The 16,249-nt window shown below is 41.6% G+C and overlaps 1 protein-coding gene across 1 annotated transcript in view; it reads right to left on the bottom strand.

The window, feature by feature from the left end:
- RPL5 (ribosomal protein L5) overlaps positions 1 to 8,605 on the bottom strand; it is a 35,568-nt gene extending 26,963 nt beyond the window's left edge. The window contains exons 1-4 of the mRNA XM_069232362.1: positions 8,468 to 8,605; positions 6,527 to 6,596; positions 6,328 to 6,443; positions 5,020 to 5,154 (exon numbers count right to left, since the gene is read on the bottom strand). Coding sequence (XP_069088463.1) covers positions 5,020 to 5,154; positions 6,328 to 6,443; positions 6,527 to 6,596; positions 8,468 to 8,470 — 324 coding nt within the window. The 5' untranslated portion in view covers positions 8,471 to 8,605. The remainder of the gene's footprint in view (positions 1 to 5,019; positions 5,155 to 6,327; positions 6,444 to 6,526; positions 6,597 to 8,467) is intronic.
- Positions 8,606 to 16,249: the final 7,644 nt, after the last annotated feature.

Here is a 16,249-nt window from a genome sequence, read left to right as displayed (position 1 = left end):
AGACAATGCCCCTCACTGATCCAGGTATTACTGTAAATTGTCAGCCAAAGGGTTTGTGCTGCAGCAGGTTGGAATTATTTACCCCAAGGACAAAATAAACACAAAAACCTGTTGTACTTGACCCCAAAGTGTCTGGGGCATCAGGCTACAAGAATTCAATATCCCCGAGTACTGGTTTGGAGTGAAGTTGTTCCACTGATGAAAAGGTTTTCTACACTGCTTTTTACTTCTCTTCTGATACCACATCATAAGCGTTTCCATGTCAAAGGATTTTAAGTTAGTATGTCATGGGTCACACACAAACAGCCCAGCACTAAGGTTACGTACCCATGCCAAATGATCTAAATTACACTTGAACTCTAGAAAAGCAGATCGGTCTTACAGATGTACCAATTAAATTGAAATCTATGTCCTAAAATTGCTTAGTATTTAATGTCTAAATAGTGAAAACCAAGGAACTTTTTTTTCTGGTACTCAGCATGGAACAAACCAATTGTGGATCAAATAGGAAAATTGGCACTTTAAACTCCATTCTCGAGAGGGGAAAAAAAGAAAGAAAATGAAGGTCATCAAAACCAATCCATGCACTCTGTATGTAATGACTGTTTTGTAAAAACACATAGAACATGCCTATTAAATTTCAATGATGCGAAACAGTTGTTTTGATGTTAAGATTTTACAAATTGTCCTAACAGAACAACGTTCAATGGCAGGATAAGTACTGCCTAAAACTAACAGGAGTTTCAGTGGGATTCAACGCTGCCCCATAAACATATGTACAGCATACATCATGAGTGGGGACAGTGCATTTCATGGACAATTAAAAGATGTCATTTTGATGTAGTTTGGTACACAAACATCACTACAGAAGATAACTGAATACAGTCCAGATTTCCCTTCACCCAAAACATAGAAGAATGTTGTGTCTGGATGTACGAGTAATGAGGATAAGTGATCAAAGGGAAACATGCATATGAAACAGACTGACAAAACAATGTTACTGCCTACACATTTCCACAGAAAAAATAAAGTCTACCAGGCTCTCAACTATTAAGGAAACAGTGAATTCCCAATGAGAAAGCATTTAAAGTATAAACTAAAGCACAAAAAAAGACAGACACAAAACAAGAAAGACTTAAAATAGAAGGGTTATCAGAGTGTTCTGGATAAAACAGTTGAAGGCCTTTAAGTTGAAGAGCCAACGTGTTATAGTATAAATAAAGCAATTCCTAAAGAAAACCTTTTTAATGCTAAAACAAAAAAACGTAAACGCCACTTAAACATGATGCTCTAAAAAATGCTTTTCAAGTAAGCACTAATGGTGGCATTTAAAAACTCAAAAGCATAGAAAGAAATTATTAAAGCAACCCAGGAGTACAGGTCCTAGCAATAGTTCCAGTTGTAAACATTCCAAATTGTAACTTTGCTCTAAGAGTAGAGAATAGCACCCTTACAAAATGTTGTAAAGCAATCTTTACTAGTGTAACATGCAAGAGCAGGGGCTCTATGGAATTAAAATGATCAGTTGGTTTTTACTATGTTGGCATGAAAGGGCAGTTAAAATAAGGGGGAGGGAGCACGTCATCATTGGTTAAACATTTGATCATAGTTAAACATCACAACTAAGAGTCCAAGTGTTGGAAACTATACATGAGCCCTCAGAACTGGCTCACAAGTTCCTTACAAAGAGAAAGATTATTGGATGAAGCTTGCAGATACATCAGAACCTAATGAAATGAATGTCTGGAATTTCAGTATTGTACAAAATTGTATGTGGTTTTATGCTGTGCAAATGTAAGACCCCGAACTTCAAGTAGCGAGAAAGTCGGACCACGCAACCTATATATATTAAACCACATGCAAACAAATTAAAACTTTGTGCAATCTAATGGCATTAAGACTGTAAATGCTACAAAAATTTAGATTAAAGAAGCGCCTTTCTAACAACTGAAGTAAAGCAAAATGGTGGAAATATAAATTCAAGTTAAATGCCATTATTTTAACTTTAATAGTAAAGACCCAGGGCCTCCCAGTGAAGCTTATGCTTTGAAGTGCGCTGTGTAAAGTTTAGGCAACTGTACATAAGTGATTCAATCTTTAAATTAACTGTGGATATATCCAGTGAAGTAGGTAAAGAACATGGATACACTTAATGAGTGCACAAATTAATTTTGGTTAGGTGGTTTCTATTCTTTTAAATCAATACAAAACAAAAGGTTGTTTCCTGCATAACTGTATCAGTGATTAGGAAAACTAATTTGTTTACAGCATAACATCTCAAAAGTAAAAGTAGCCAAACAACAAGTATTCTTGTAAGTCAAAGAGCTAAGCTAAACATCGGTAGATAATGTCGATTCTTGGGCTTAGCCGAACACTGTCCTTGCAACAGGCCAATAATAAACACAATCTGGGCAGTTATAGGAGCAAGTGTTTTGAAATATAATCCCTTTAAGGAAAAGCAATTTTAGTAGACAACTTTTGCCAAGAGCTAATTACCCCCATTAGCATCTAAAGTTAGATTTACAGCAGAATAAAATATGCTTCCAAGCTCCTATATGATGTTGAAGTTCTCAAGTGAAATTCAAGGTGTGTGTGTGTGTGTGTGGGGGGGTCCTTCCTGCAAGAAAGCAGGGCAGGTTTATTAGCTCCAAACACAGATAGATCACTCCCATATGTGGTCCAAGAGCTAAATTATCAGTGAGTGATCAAAATAATCAGGTACAGATAAAGTTCTCTAGACAAAAAATGTAATTTAACCTGGGGGTGGGGTACCCTTTCTGCAAGAACGCAGGGCAGGTTTAGTAGCTCCAGACACAGATCACTCCCATGTGTGGTCCAAGAGCTAACTTATCAGTGATCCAATTAATCCGGTACAGATAAAGTTTTCTGTAGACAAAAAATGTAATTTAACTAGATCTAAACCACAGCTTTCTTGTATTTCAGTTCACAGAAAAACACGAACACATGACAAATTCCAACAAGAAGAAAAATGCCACGTTTTAAGGTTGGGTCATTACATAGTGCCTAGGGGTTAAGGAAATGTCATACCATGACAACCATTTCAAAATAATTTATGTAAACAACCACCACAATTCTGACCACAGAGTTCACAGAAACTTTTAATGGGGAAATATTGTTTAAGATCACAGCAGGACTTAGGCTTAATTTTGTAACTAATGTTTTGAGTATGTACTTCAAGTTAGGAAAACTGCAAAATCGGAGATAGAAAGGCACATTTAATTAAACAAAAATAAAGTTGAAATGGGTTAACCCAATGTTAGCAAGGCAGTGTTAGTTGTGGAGGCTATACGACGTAGGTTGTCGGACACTGCACGTTGAAAAAAGGTTTTTGGAGATTTTTATAGTTTACCAAACATTCTCCATCGTAAAAATTCAGTTTCTATTATGTCACTTTATCAAATGCTCAAAAATGTTCATAGGAAGCTGCTATTTAAACTAGTGTGTATTTAAAAGATAGACGTTATACTGGGAAGCAGATCTTAAGTTAAACTAATTTGAAAAATTTGCCTCTAGCAGGAGCAACAATGAACTGTTCAACAAAGGACGTTCAGAATTTTACAGAATACGCAATCACGCAGGCCGTTTCAAGAGGGGAAAAAAATGCCTAACTAACTTCAAATGATAATTGGCATAAACTAAACCTTCCTTACACTCTGGGAAGTGCAACAATATATACAAATTGAAACGGCAACCAAAACAGTAACAAACGCAAAATAATATTTTTTTAAAAAAAAAATAATAATCACCCCCGTAACATTTACTTATTCAATTTCAGATTAAGCCTGAATGAAGTTTCCATTATCCTTCGTTATCTTGCACAATTTTGTGTTATGTTGGTTCTGGTTTTCTTAGTCGTATAAATATCCAAAGTTTTGCACACCCTTATTTAACATCCATCACTTTAACCATTCTTTAACTATTGAAAAAATCCATCACCCTTTGCAATAGTGCACCTCCAATGTAGTAACTTCAGGTAAAGCCTACATCTCAAGAACTAATTTGTGAACTCGCAGCAGACTGCACACTAGAAGCATCTAACAAATGGGAAGCAATTAACTGGATAAGACTCTTCGTGAGCCACTGTTTTGCAAACTAAACAAAATTATCCTCGTGCTGAAGTGTAAATATCACCCTGTTCATATGTTTTAACTAACATTTGTCCCTATAAGCTAAATTAGGGCACAATTAAACAGACAATGTACACATAGGTGTGAAAGAAAAATTCAGTAACTGCAGACTTATCAGATTCAAATTACGATAAACTTGATTAAATGCTTCATACGAGATACCACCCATTACAACATGCTGCAAAAACAAGTTCAGGGCCACTGGAATTATGCAAGAGGGAAGGGCCAAATGATGCAGCAGCGTTGACTAAATTCTGTGGCAAGAGAAGACAAATTATGCAGCGTAATGCGCATATTTTGTGCGTATTTAATTATTTTGTCATTTCTACACATGACAATGCCTGGGCATAGGTTGCAGCTCACTGGTACTAATTTAACACCAAAATATAGTAATGAGCAGCAGAAAGGCGACACGGCATCCTTGCCAAAGGGCCTTCTAATGCCCAGCAACACGTTGCTGCATTTTCGTTACTTTTGAACTGTTTGAGCTAGAAACGTGCCCCCCCACCCCCAGCACTTAAGAAAAGGCTAAATCTAATCTAATAAACCTGAGTGAGAACGGTTTCCTGTTGCAATGAGAATACACCCCTTACTAAACAGAAAGGCTGTTCTAAGATCAAAGGTGCTTTCACCAACCTGTTTTCCTAGGTAGTTAGGACTGAATGCAAGTAACACTTCACTGTTACAATGAAATAATGATTAACAGCCTACGGTCATCAGTATTTGGACTACTGAAACTTTCAAAGCGACTGAACAAGTGGTGGGTGTAATGGCATACGAAGTCTTTGAACAATGCCAGCCAAAAACGACACATTAGACTATACCTGGCTTAAAAAATAAAAACTCAAAACACTGCTTAGATGATACATACCCTTCGAGCCAGCAGCAAGCCAGTGCAATAGGAGGCAGCATAGTTGGTGAGCCCGACCTTCACACCATACTTGGGAAGTTCATGAGAATAGGCTGCACTAACAATCATATCTCCTTCAATCCTGGCATATGCAACCTAGATGAAAGGAGTTTGGTCAAAACATTTTATCACATTAAGGGATGGACAAGAAATCAATATTCAAGCAATATACTCAACTTAAGATAGATTTTGACAGAAAATAAGAGTAAACACCCTTGTCCAATTTGTAGTGTAGGGATTGCACATGATTTCAGCACAAAGAATAATTACATTGAAATACTTTAGGGATTGGCACACGCTCCAAAGCTTAACAAAAGTAGAATGGTTAATTCACATGTATGCACAGAGGAAAAAACAAGCACTTGAAAGGAAAGCTGAAGAAAAACATGTGACCTTAATCTGTAAAATATCGAAGGTTGCGACTACAATGTCCTCTAGCAGAGATAGCAACTCTGCACAGCATGGACAATTATAGCACTATATTACATTAAGCCCTGCTGCCAGCAGATGGTCACAAAGAAACTAGAAATGTGATTTGTATACAAGAATTCGCATACTTTATATTAAACAACTATTTGGTAAAGAGTAGGACACCAGTTCAACAAGCTAGGCATCTACAGTGAATACAGTTGCAAATCAACCATTCAGAAACAGGTAGATGCAAGTGTAGCGGAGGCTGAGACTAAAACCGGAATGGGGAAACTAATGTCCCTTGCATAGGGGCCATTAAGTCCCAGATTCCAAGTCTGTTGAAATGCAGGAGCTTTTTTATCACAGCACTGCATTAATAAAGATTCTATGGTGTAAATTATCAGGTGCGACAAATGGCAGCTATGAGTTGTGTTTTTTTGGTGGGGGTGATATGTGGATGTTTGGTGCAGCAAGCACAAATTTCTACATGGTACATTAAATACTGTACACTCCCCCCCCGCCCCCCCGTTAAATCGCGGCAAGTTTGACTTGACAAAATGTATCAAAGGGCTAGACTTTAAACAAACCTCATGATTAACAGATGCAGTAAATACCACCCAACTCTTAATTCCGATCCCTGCACAAAGGGGTTTACGACAGGGTCCCAGAACACCAACCCACTCTAAACCAGGGACATGGATTTCTATTTTCTTTCTAACGCGTGCTGTATTAAATTTACGTAGGAAAAGCGTAGTTCATGCAAGAAAACTCAGATTTACCCTAACATGATTGAAGCAGGTTAGGTAAACATGACTGACTTTATAAGACATGTTCTCAGGACCAACTATATAGACCTACCTGGCAGATGATGTCTCTGTTAGTGATGCGCACAATCATCCGGTACTTCGGAGTGTTGTACTTGTTTTTGTCCTGGATCACCAATCGTTTTCGGGCATAATAGTCAGTTTTCCCCTCTGTGAAGGCAAATTAAAAATTATAGAAGGGATCATCTAAATGCACATATAACAATATCAAAATGGAAACCTAGAAGTCTTACCTCTCCTCCGACGGAACTTGACCTGGTATCTCTTGAAGTAGGCCTTGTTCTTGACAACTTTCACAAACCCCTATGAAATAGACAATACTGCATGAGTATTGAGTGATGACTACAAAATAGTTCCAAATACTTTTCTGCAAGACTGAAACTGACAATATTCAGTATAGACGTTTCGCAACACATTGTCTCTAACGAAACCATATGTAAACAATACTATGCACACCAAGAACGCTAAAAACATTTCTCACGTTGAGTAAAAAAAAAAAAAATAAGAGACAGTGCCCAACGCACTGATAAACACTTAATACAATGCCAGTAAGAGCGCCCACTAATAGAATACTACAAACATCGGCTGTCCACGCTTTTGCCAGTCCTACAATTCGTTGATTGCACGCACCTACTGCATGAAACTGACAATCAATAGAACTTCAACTCATTAAACAAGGGTCACGCGCCACAAATTAGTTACTAGTCCTACGATACACATACAGAGCACCACATACCAGCCCACAGAGAAGATGTAGCACTGAACAGACGACATATCTAAAGATGTATTTGTTTAAAAAAAAAAAAATACAAGCCTTCGATGCCACCGGAAAAGAGCAATCACAAAATCGAATTGAAACGGCTGTTATATGGTTCAGTCGGTCCGAGCAGCCAACAAAAGCATGTTCCACTGCAGGTTTACCATTTGTACTCAAAACATAGTACACAGATACCCACACTGGAAAGGATTCAACATATCGTGGCTTGGTGTCCGTCCAGCAACGTGACGCTATGCAGTTTTGCAAGTATGAGCTACAAGTGTGTGTATTACAGTGGTATAGCTTCCAGTACGGGGTTGTGTTAGTTTTGTATCGGCATTTCGTGTTTACTACATATGCGGTTTGAATCTATTACAATAATTTAGCATTTCCTCTGCCACTTGAATGAAGATATGTATTGCAACCACAGGACGCGGCGTTTTGTCATCTGCTGATGTGTGGCAAAGGTCTTAACTATATCTGCAGCTGTAATCAGACGTATAACTTGCATCCGTTTTCGTTTTTTAATTTCACTTGGCGCTTCACAAGAAGTGACATTTTGTGATAATGGAGAGTTCAACGTCCCCTGTCCGGACTGCGCGACCCAATACACACATGACCAAGCACAGCTGTGGAATGAGCCAGTGGAAGGCTAACTTAACTGATCAGCCCAAATATGTAGCCCTTGTAGTCGTGTAGTCTACCACGTTCTGCCTAGGATAGCAGACAGAGCTCCCCCAGGACCTGGGAGGATAACAAGCTTCAGATATTTAGGAGTTTAAGAACTATGGTAGAATGTATAGGATATATAACCAAACAATCACAGTCTTACCAGTCCCACACACCAGAGATTCTAACCACACCATGTCACGTAAGAGGTCTCCAACAGCAGTGGGACGGAAAAACAGTAGTGTCAAAGAACAGGGGAGCACGGAGCCGCTTGTAATTATGGGGCGACAGGACAGCCCAGCTGGTATCAGCACGGACCGCAGCTCCACATGCGTGCTGCGGCACCCGGAGCCGGGCAGCAAAAGGGGAAGCCCGGGAGCAGCGTTCAGGAAGTACTGCCGCGTCCAACAGTTACGTACGTAGAGTACACTCCATGCCGACTCCCGGGCTGCGGTGCCACATAGCACAAACACAGCGCCCAACATGGCGGCACGCCGGCCGGCTGCCCACATCGTTAGGCGACAATGTATTCTAGTGCACCCTCACATCCATAGCTCGTGCACACAACCGCGCGCAAAGCACTAGACCCGGCAGCCATTAGCGCCACGCTGGAATCCGCGATAGCCTCTGCTCTCCCAATCCAACAGCATCCGCGCCGTACAGCCAGGCCACGGACCCATCGGCAGCATCGAAGAAGCCCTGCACCCTCCCGGATCCATCGGCGGAGGGACGGTGGCGCTTTACTAACCATTTTGCACTTTTCTGTCCCGTGTTGCCGAGGACAGGGCTGTCACGGCACAGACGCTGGGCCGCCGCAGCACTAGGAAAAGACCGCGCCTCCTGCGCATGCGTGGTATGTAGGGTACAGCTGAGCTAACAAGAGTTATTGCTTATGAAAGAGGGTGCGCGGGGCCATGGCAGTGCAGTAAAAAAAGACTGCTGCTCTCTAGCGGTTGAGTGGGAGAACAGCACCCGGATACTCGTCCAACGTGCAGAAAAACACTGACGGTGCAGTCTTTCCGCTGAGCCGCCCTTTTATCCTTTCTGGTATCTCTACTCTCTTTTCATTATTGTTGTTTCTGAGTTTCTCGCAACCCTTTCACTTTCAGAAGAGTGCCTTCTATATTTTTTTTAGATTTTGGTTGACAACGCAGATGTGTACACGATTTTATACAATTTCTACAAAATATTCCGGGACCCTGATCGCAAGGGGCCAAGATTGCGAGCAAAGGGGGCTTGAATTTATGCGATATGTGGTGTTAATCACTCTGCACTCCGCAGATAAAATTCAGCAGGTTAAGCCTACAAATGAAAGTGTGAAAAGATGTGGAAAATATTAAGATACTGTGGCATTTGAAATTTGATTGCACTGTGCCAAAATGCATACAGCAGCCCCCATTTTCACAGCAAAACACAGGATAGGTGTGAATTGTCACAATAGGAAAATCCTGAGCACCTCAGTGTTTGATGTTATTAGATAGAATAATTATCCCATCTGACCCCAGGGTGCTCAAGATCAGGCTGATTTAGTGGGCTTTAGTCACCATAACCCCCTCACTTATTGGATGTTTGGAGTATCATTCTGTTTTTGAGGAATTGCTTCCACTGCAAAGCATGAGATACTATTTTACATCTAAAACGTGCACCCAAGCATCAAGCTGTTTGTCACATTAATTTTTTTTTGTATCGCATATACATTCTATGCAGAAAACAAAACCCTTTAACTACTTTTCCACAACATTGGCAAAGCCAGGAGGTGAAGCTTTAATGCTACAAATAACGTTTGTTTATGCAATTCATGGAAAAAACATTTTGAATGACTCTGTTTACATATGTTGGCACGTTAACCCATTCCGTGCACGGCAGCTGTCCGATGACAGGGTGTGCAGGTCTGTAGGGCTTCCTGGCGCCTATTCATGGGGGAAGAGCTAGTGCTTACCCTGGGGGCTGCCTATCTAAACTCTCCCAACTGGGATGGCAACAGAAGAACTTTTGCTGCAACCCCCCCTTCATGTGGCATCTGATGATGTCAGCGCATGCCAAAATCATTAGAAGTTGCCAAGGACGCACTGGAAGCCATCCAGCCATTCCAGCGCATCGGAGGAGAAAGATTTGTTTCTCCTCATGGAGGGGGTTTGTAAGAATAAAGAGGCATCAGGAGAAAGGAAGGGTTTTCCTTTCCCTCTGATGTCTCCTTGGAGCATTCCTGCTGCAGGATTGCGCATGGGGCCGTGGTCGTGCAGCATGAATGCCCTTTAGACACCAGGGAATTTTGTTTGCTTGTGTGGGTGTGTTTGTGGTTTGGGAGCAGCCTCTTCAGCAAGGGTCTCTCCCCTTTAGAGGGTGATTATTTTGTCCGTTTTTGCCCCCCTTGGGGGCAGATCAACCATATTTTTGCAGTTTCGGCCATAGGCTTTTAGGCCCATCTGCCCTCAAGGGGGGCAGAAGCTACTAGACACCAGGGATGTTTTATTGAATATGTTGTTGTGGTGGGGAAGCAGCCCCTTGGGTAAGGGCCATTCCACTTTAGGGGGTGATTATTTTGGCTGTTTCTGCACCCCTTGGGAGCAGATCGGCCAAATGCTTTTAGGCCCAGCTAGCTACTAAACACCATAAATATTGTATTGGAAATGTGTTGTTGCAAGGAGCGGCCCCTAGGGAAGGGTCGCTCCCCTCTGGGGTGATTATTTTGGCCGTTTCTGCCCCCCTTTGGTGCAGATTGACCATACGCTTTTATGCCCATCTGCCCCAAGGGGGGCAGAAGCCACTAGACACAAGGGACGTTTATTGAATATGTTGTTGTTGTGGGGAGCGGCCCCTTGAGAAAGGGTTGCTCCCTTTTAGGGGGTGATTATTTTGGTCGTTTCTGCCTCCCTTGGGCCAGATCGGCTATATGCTTAGGCCCATCTGCGCCCAAGGGGGGCAGAAGCCACCAGACACCAGTGATTTTATTTTTGGGCAATATTGTTCCTGTGGGGAGCAGCCCCTTGGGCAAGGGTCATTCTCCTTTTGGTGGTGAATGTTTTTGGCTTATTTTTAGGCCCATCTGCCCCCCAGCTTGGCTGGTGGTGTGTGTGGACTCGCATATTAGTTGCAGTTGTGATCATAATGTTTTATTTCTCCTATATATTCTAGTGCAAAGCTTTTGATTCCTTTGCCGTGACTCCTGCTTGCAGTTTCGGCACTGGTAGATCTGTAGTTTGCATAGTTGCACGTGTTTGGTAAGAAAAACTGTTTTGTACTGTTTCCTCCAAATGAGTATCATTGCCTTGCATGAATGAGTTTTTTGTAAATGATGAAATGATAGCAGCATATTTAGGTTATGTTTTATTGTGTGTGAAATTCTCCATGGATTTGTGCACAATGTGTGTTGTGTTGTCTTATGTGTAATTTTATTTTGTTTTTCCTTTTAATGGGATATCATTGGTGCTTGCTGTGTCTGTGCAGAGTAGGTGCTGGTCAGTCTAGCTGTCTCTGGCAAGTAAGTGGTATAAGTGGTATTGTTTTTGAGTACATAGATAGGTCTTTGTGATAAAGCCACGCATTGTTTAATTTTTTATCATACACAGTGTTGGTTGTTGTTGACTTATTTGTCAAGTTAGTTTTATTAATAAGGATTATGGCTAGCCCCAGGATTACCGCTCAACAGGTTGTTGGTATGCTTTTTGATTCTTCCTCTGACCATGATTATGAAACTGACTCTTCATCTGAGGCAGAGGAGTAAGTGCAAGATTTTGGCAGTGAATTTTATGTCCAAGAGGGACCATCTGATGATGAAGCCAATCTCAGTGTGGAGGAAGGGCCTCTTTTAGAGGAGGACACACATGTGCTGATAGTGCAGCAAGATGCATCTGGATTGCAGCCTCGGGCTAAGAGCCTTCCCATTGGAAGAGCTGAACTCTGGGTTGCCGCAAACATGGTGCAGCCAGTGTTGCCTGCCTTTTCTGGTTTTGCAGGGTGTAAAGTGAATACTGAAAACGTTCTGCCTATAAGTTTCTTTCAGTTGTTTATGGACAATGTATTTTTGGACGAGATTGTTGAACAGACTAATTTGTATGCTGATCAGTATTCCAAAGACAACAGTGCCAGACTTAAGCCCTGCTTTAGACTACCTGGTGGACTCCAACAGATCTAGATGAGTTGAAGAAGGTTTGGGGTTTAACTTTTTTTGTTGGGCTTGAAAAGTAAGCCATCACTGTCTTCATATTGGTCTACGAGACCCTTAACGGCAACAGCCATATTTTCTTCAATCATGGGTCGTGATCTGTATTTGCTTCTGCTTCGAATGCTGTATTTTGTTGATAATGCTTCAGCATTGCTATGAGAGCACCCTAATTGTGACTATCTTATTAAGATTAGGCTTGTCCTTCATCACTTTGTGGATTGATTTTCAGAGATCTAGGTTCCAGGAAAAAAGTAGCTATGGATGAGTCTTTTGTGCTGTTCAAGGGCCTTTTGGTTTTTAGGCAGTACATTCCTAGCAAGAGGGCACGTTATGGAATTAAGATGTATATTCTGTCTGAAAGTAGTACAGGATATGTCTATAATTTCCAGGTATACACTTGTAGGAATTCAAGTATTGACCCTCCTCGGTTGTCCGTCCACTTTCGGAGTTAAGGGGAAAATTGTGTGGGAACTTGATAGAAGACTCATTAACAAAGATCACCATTTATCCATATATAACTTCTACACTAGTGTGCAATTGTTCAGGGAATTGTTCAAAGTGGGCACTCTTGCTTGTGGCACAGTCTGCTCTAACCATAAAGGTTATCCAAAGGAGCTTGTTTGTAAACCGTTTGAGAGGGGGCAGTGCAGTGCCTTTTGTTGTGATGAACTGCTTGCTGTGAAATTTGTAGACAGGAGAAATGTCTACATATTGACTACCATCCATGATGAAAGTACTTTACTTATGACTGTTTGGGGTCATGTTGCTGTGCAAACCTGTGTGCATTTTAGACTACGACAAGTGCATGGGTGGTGTAGATAGAGTAGATCAGACATTGGAATCTTACACTGTTGTTCGTGAGGCTTACATTTGGTATAAGAAGTTGGCTATCCATTTGTTTAATTTTGCAACCTTCTGTGCTTTTGCTGTCTTCAAGGGTTGTTCTCCAGAGCCACAGATTACATTTTTCAGTTTCAGCAGTCTGTGATAGGCAGCCTTGTTGTAGTAGAACAGGCAAGTGTTCTTAGAGTTGGAGAGGTGGGTGATGTGGCTTGATTGAAAGATCATCACTTTGCTGATGCATTCTTCGTATGCCCAACAAAAAGAATCCCTGTAAGACATGTAGAGTCTTTATGTGATGAGGCATGTGGAAGGAGAGTTGTATGCACTGCCCGAGCACCCTTCTAAACCTGGGCTTTGTGTGCCCACATGTTTTAGATTGTACCAAATTCTAATGAGTTTTTGGGAGCCACCATGAGAGTAAAAGTGAACTGCCTGGTCTGTATCGTTTTATATTTTTTGTTCAGTTTCACGGTTTGCATTGGTGTGATGAATTTAGTTAGAGCTGTTGTGTTTGTAGTTTTGTATTTACTTCTAATTGGTTTGTGTTTTCTTTTTTGGTAAAAAAAAAGTGATGGCAATGTGAGTGAACTGGTGGTTGGGTGGCAGTTTGCGAGGACTGGAGCTTGGCTGGCAGTGTGCATGGACTGGGGCTTAGCTGATGGTGTGTGAGCTGGCACTTGGCTGGCGGTCTGTGTTAGCTGGCATTTGGCTGGGGGTGTGTGAATAGTGACTTGCTGCTAGTCACTACACACACTGCTAGCCAAACGCCAGTCCACACACTCCGTCAGCGTCCATCCAGTGTGGTTGCTTCAAACATTTGGGCGTATGAAAGTGATGGACCCTTGAACGTGCTGTCTATTGATGCAAGTGCCGTAATGTGCTGAGCCTTCAGCTAGAGGTGTGAATGGTCTTGTGTGTGTCACATATGAAAGGAGTGTGAATAGACTGTAAAGCGGTTGGTGCATTGATGTGGCCTTTCAGCGCAAGAGCTAGGAGTCATTGGTTCCGTTTTTTAACCTTTCAATTATTAATAGTGTATTTAATTTTTGTGAAATCTCTTGTCAATAAAATGGTATATATTGAACCATCACTCATCCTGATGCCAATTCCAACCAGTATGTGTGTGTACTTGAGGAACAGAATGTGCAGTAAAATTTGTCTTTTCTGTCTTTCTCTGCCAAGCTGTACACTGTCTCTAGGGAAGATCTACCAACTCTAGATATGGTCGTAAACTAGACACCCAAGGGAGTACAGGGTGGTGTACCTCTCATGAATCCCAACAAGGTTTCTTACCCACAATGCCCTGTCCTTGAATTTCTGTGCCATATTGTTCCAGAAACAGAAATAAATCACAAATTTCCTACCACCAAGCGTTTCCCTCGGTCTCCCAATAAAAATGATACCTCACTTGTGGGAGTGTGCAAAGCAGAGTCAGCCTAAAAACGTGTTAAAAAAACCAACTGCCCCTTTGGACCCTCTTTGGTTCCCCCAAGTCTCTACACATTTTTGTCCCTTCCCTGTTGCCGGCACTTGGCCCACCCACACAAGTGAGGTATCATTTGTATTGGGAGACCGAGGGGAAAGCTGAGTGGTAGGAAATTTGTTGCTCACCCTCTAGATTCCAGAACTTTCTACCACAGAAATGTGAGGAAAATGTGTTTTTTACACAAATCTTGAGGTTTGCAAGGGATTGTAAGTATCAGAACCTAATGAGAGCCACAAAAGTCACCCCATCCTGGATTCCCCTATTTGTCTAGTTTTTAAAAATGTACAGGTTTGCTAGGTTTCTCTAGGTACCGGCCGTGCTAGGGTCTAAAGTCCACAGCTAGGTACATTGCAAAAAAGGGTCAGTTGTCAGTAGAAAAATGTGATGTGTCTATGTTTTCATTTTGGCCCATTTCCTGTCACGGGCAGTAGGCCTTCCCACCCATGTGAGGTACCATTTTTACAGAGAGACTTGGGTATATGCTGGGTGAAGGGAAGTTTGTGGCTGCCCTCCGTTTCTAGATTTTTCCATCACAGAAATGTGAGAAAAATATGTTTTTTTTAGAAAAAAGGAGGTTTACAAGTGATTCTGGGTAACAGAACCGTGTGAAAGCCACACAAGTCACCCCATCCTGGATTTCCCTAGGTGTCTAGTTTTAGAAAATGTACAGGTTTGCTAGGTTTCCTTAGGTGCCGGCTAAGCAAGGGCTCAAAATCCAAAGCTAGGCACATTGCTAAAAAAGGTCAGTTTACAAAGGAAAAATGTGTGCCAGGCGCCTGCTCTGCTCACTGCCGCGGCCCTTTTAAGGTACAGCGCGGTGGAGCACGTAGTCTTTAAGGCTGCTTGCTGCACCATGATGACTGCTCGTCGCGAGCTCCCCGTCCCTGTACTCACCTGTGCTCAGTTTTCTCTGGATTTTCCAGGAGCGCTCAGCATCCTGCGCCACCTTGTTGGGTTCTCTCTGTAGCACAGTTTCAGCCATTCTGTTTGAGTTTTCCTGCAAAATATACAAGGAGACAAAAGTTCAAAATAGCTATTGACCTTCACAATGTGGTAACCATTACGAATTCCTTTTTGCTTATTAGTCTGGCTAAAGGTGTGACATACAGATTGAATAATGTAGGGCTAAGTGAAAAGGCCTGGGGGACACCGCATGACAGATAATATGCTGGTGCCCTAAAGTCTCCACAACTCACCGTAATAGATCTGTCTCTCAAAAAAGACTTCAGAATCTTCAATGCAATGTCGCTAATCCCTGCTTAATGGAGACGAGATATCATGATCTGGTGCAAGATAGTGTCAAATGCAGCAGATAGGTCCAATAGGACTAATATGGCTCCTTGTCCCTCATGCACCAATCTACGAATCGTGTCAGAAGTGGTGATAAGCGGTGATTCAGTACTATGTGCCTTCCTAAAACCATGTTGGGAGGAATCTAATCCTTTCCCTTTCATGTTTTTTTGTCTTTTCACTGTAGCGTAGTTTCAGCCATTCTGTTTGAGTTTTCCTGCAAAATATACAAGGAGACAAAAGTTCAAAATAGCTATTGACATTCACAATGTGGTAACCATTACGAATTCCTCTTTGCTTTATGGATTGCTTATCTAGTGGAACTTGGTGGCAAAGTCTGGTGAAGCCTTAACCATTTCTTTGCAAACTTCTTGACCTGAAGAGGAAAGAATAATACAAGACATGGATATTATTATTGATTTTCAAACAAGTGCTTAATGTATATATATGTATATATATATATATATATATATATTTGTGTTTGATAGTTACAAAGCGTATTCCGGCCGTGGCATCGAAGCGCTAAGTAGGAAAGAAGTAAGTGACTGAAGGTCAGAAGAAACTAAAGAAAACAAGACTTAGCGCGGGAAGAGCCAAGTTTTACCTAACCTCCTGAAGGCCAAAAAATTTTGTTCCTTCCTTATGGACAAAGGGAGTGAGTTCCAGCATTTGGCAGCAGCTACCGTAAAAGCCTTGTCACCCCATCTAGCCCTATAAGTACGAGGGACCTGAATCATGAAAGCTCC

The sequence above is a fragment of the Pleurodeles waltl genome, chromosome 4_2, assembly GCF_031143425.1.
Source record: "Pleurodeles waltl isolate 20211129_DDA chromosome 4_2, aPleWal1.hap1.20221129, whole genome shotgun sequence".
Taxonomy (NCBI): Eukaryota; Metazoa; Chordata; class Amphibia; order Caudata; family Salamandridae; genus Pleurodeles; species Pleurodeles waltl.
The sequence above is the reverse complement of the archived record's forward strand: the minus strand, read 5'-3'. Positions and strand labels throughout refer to the sequence as shown.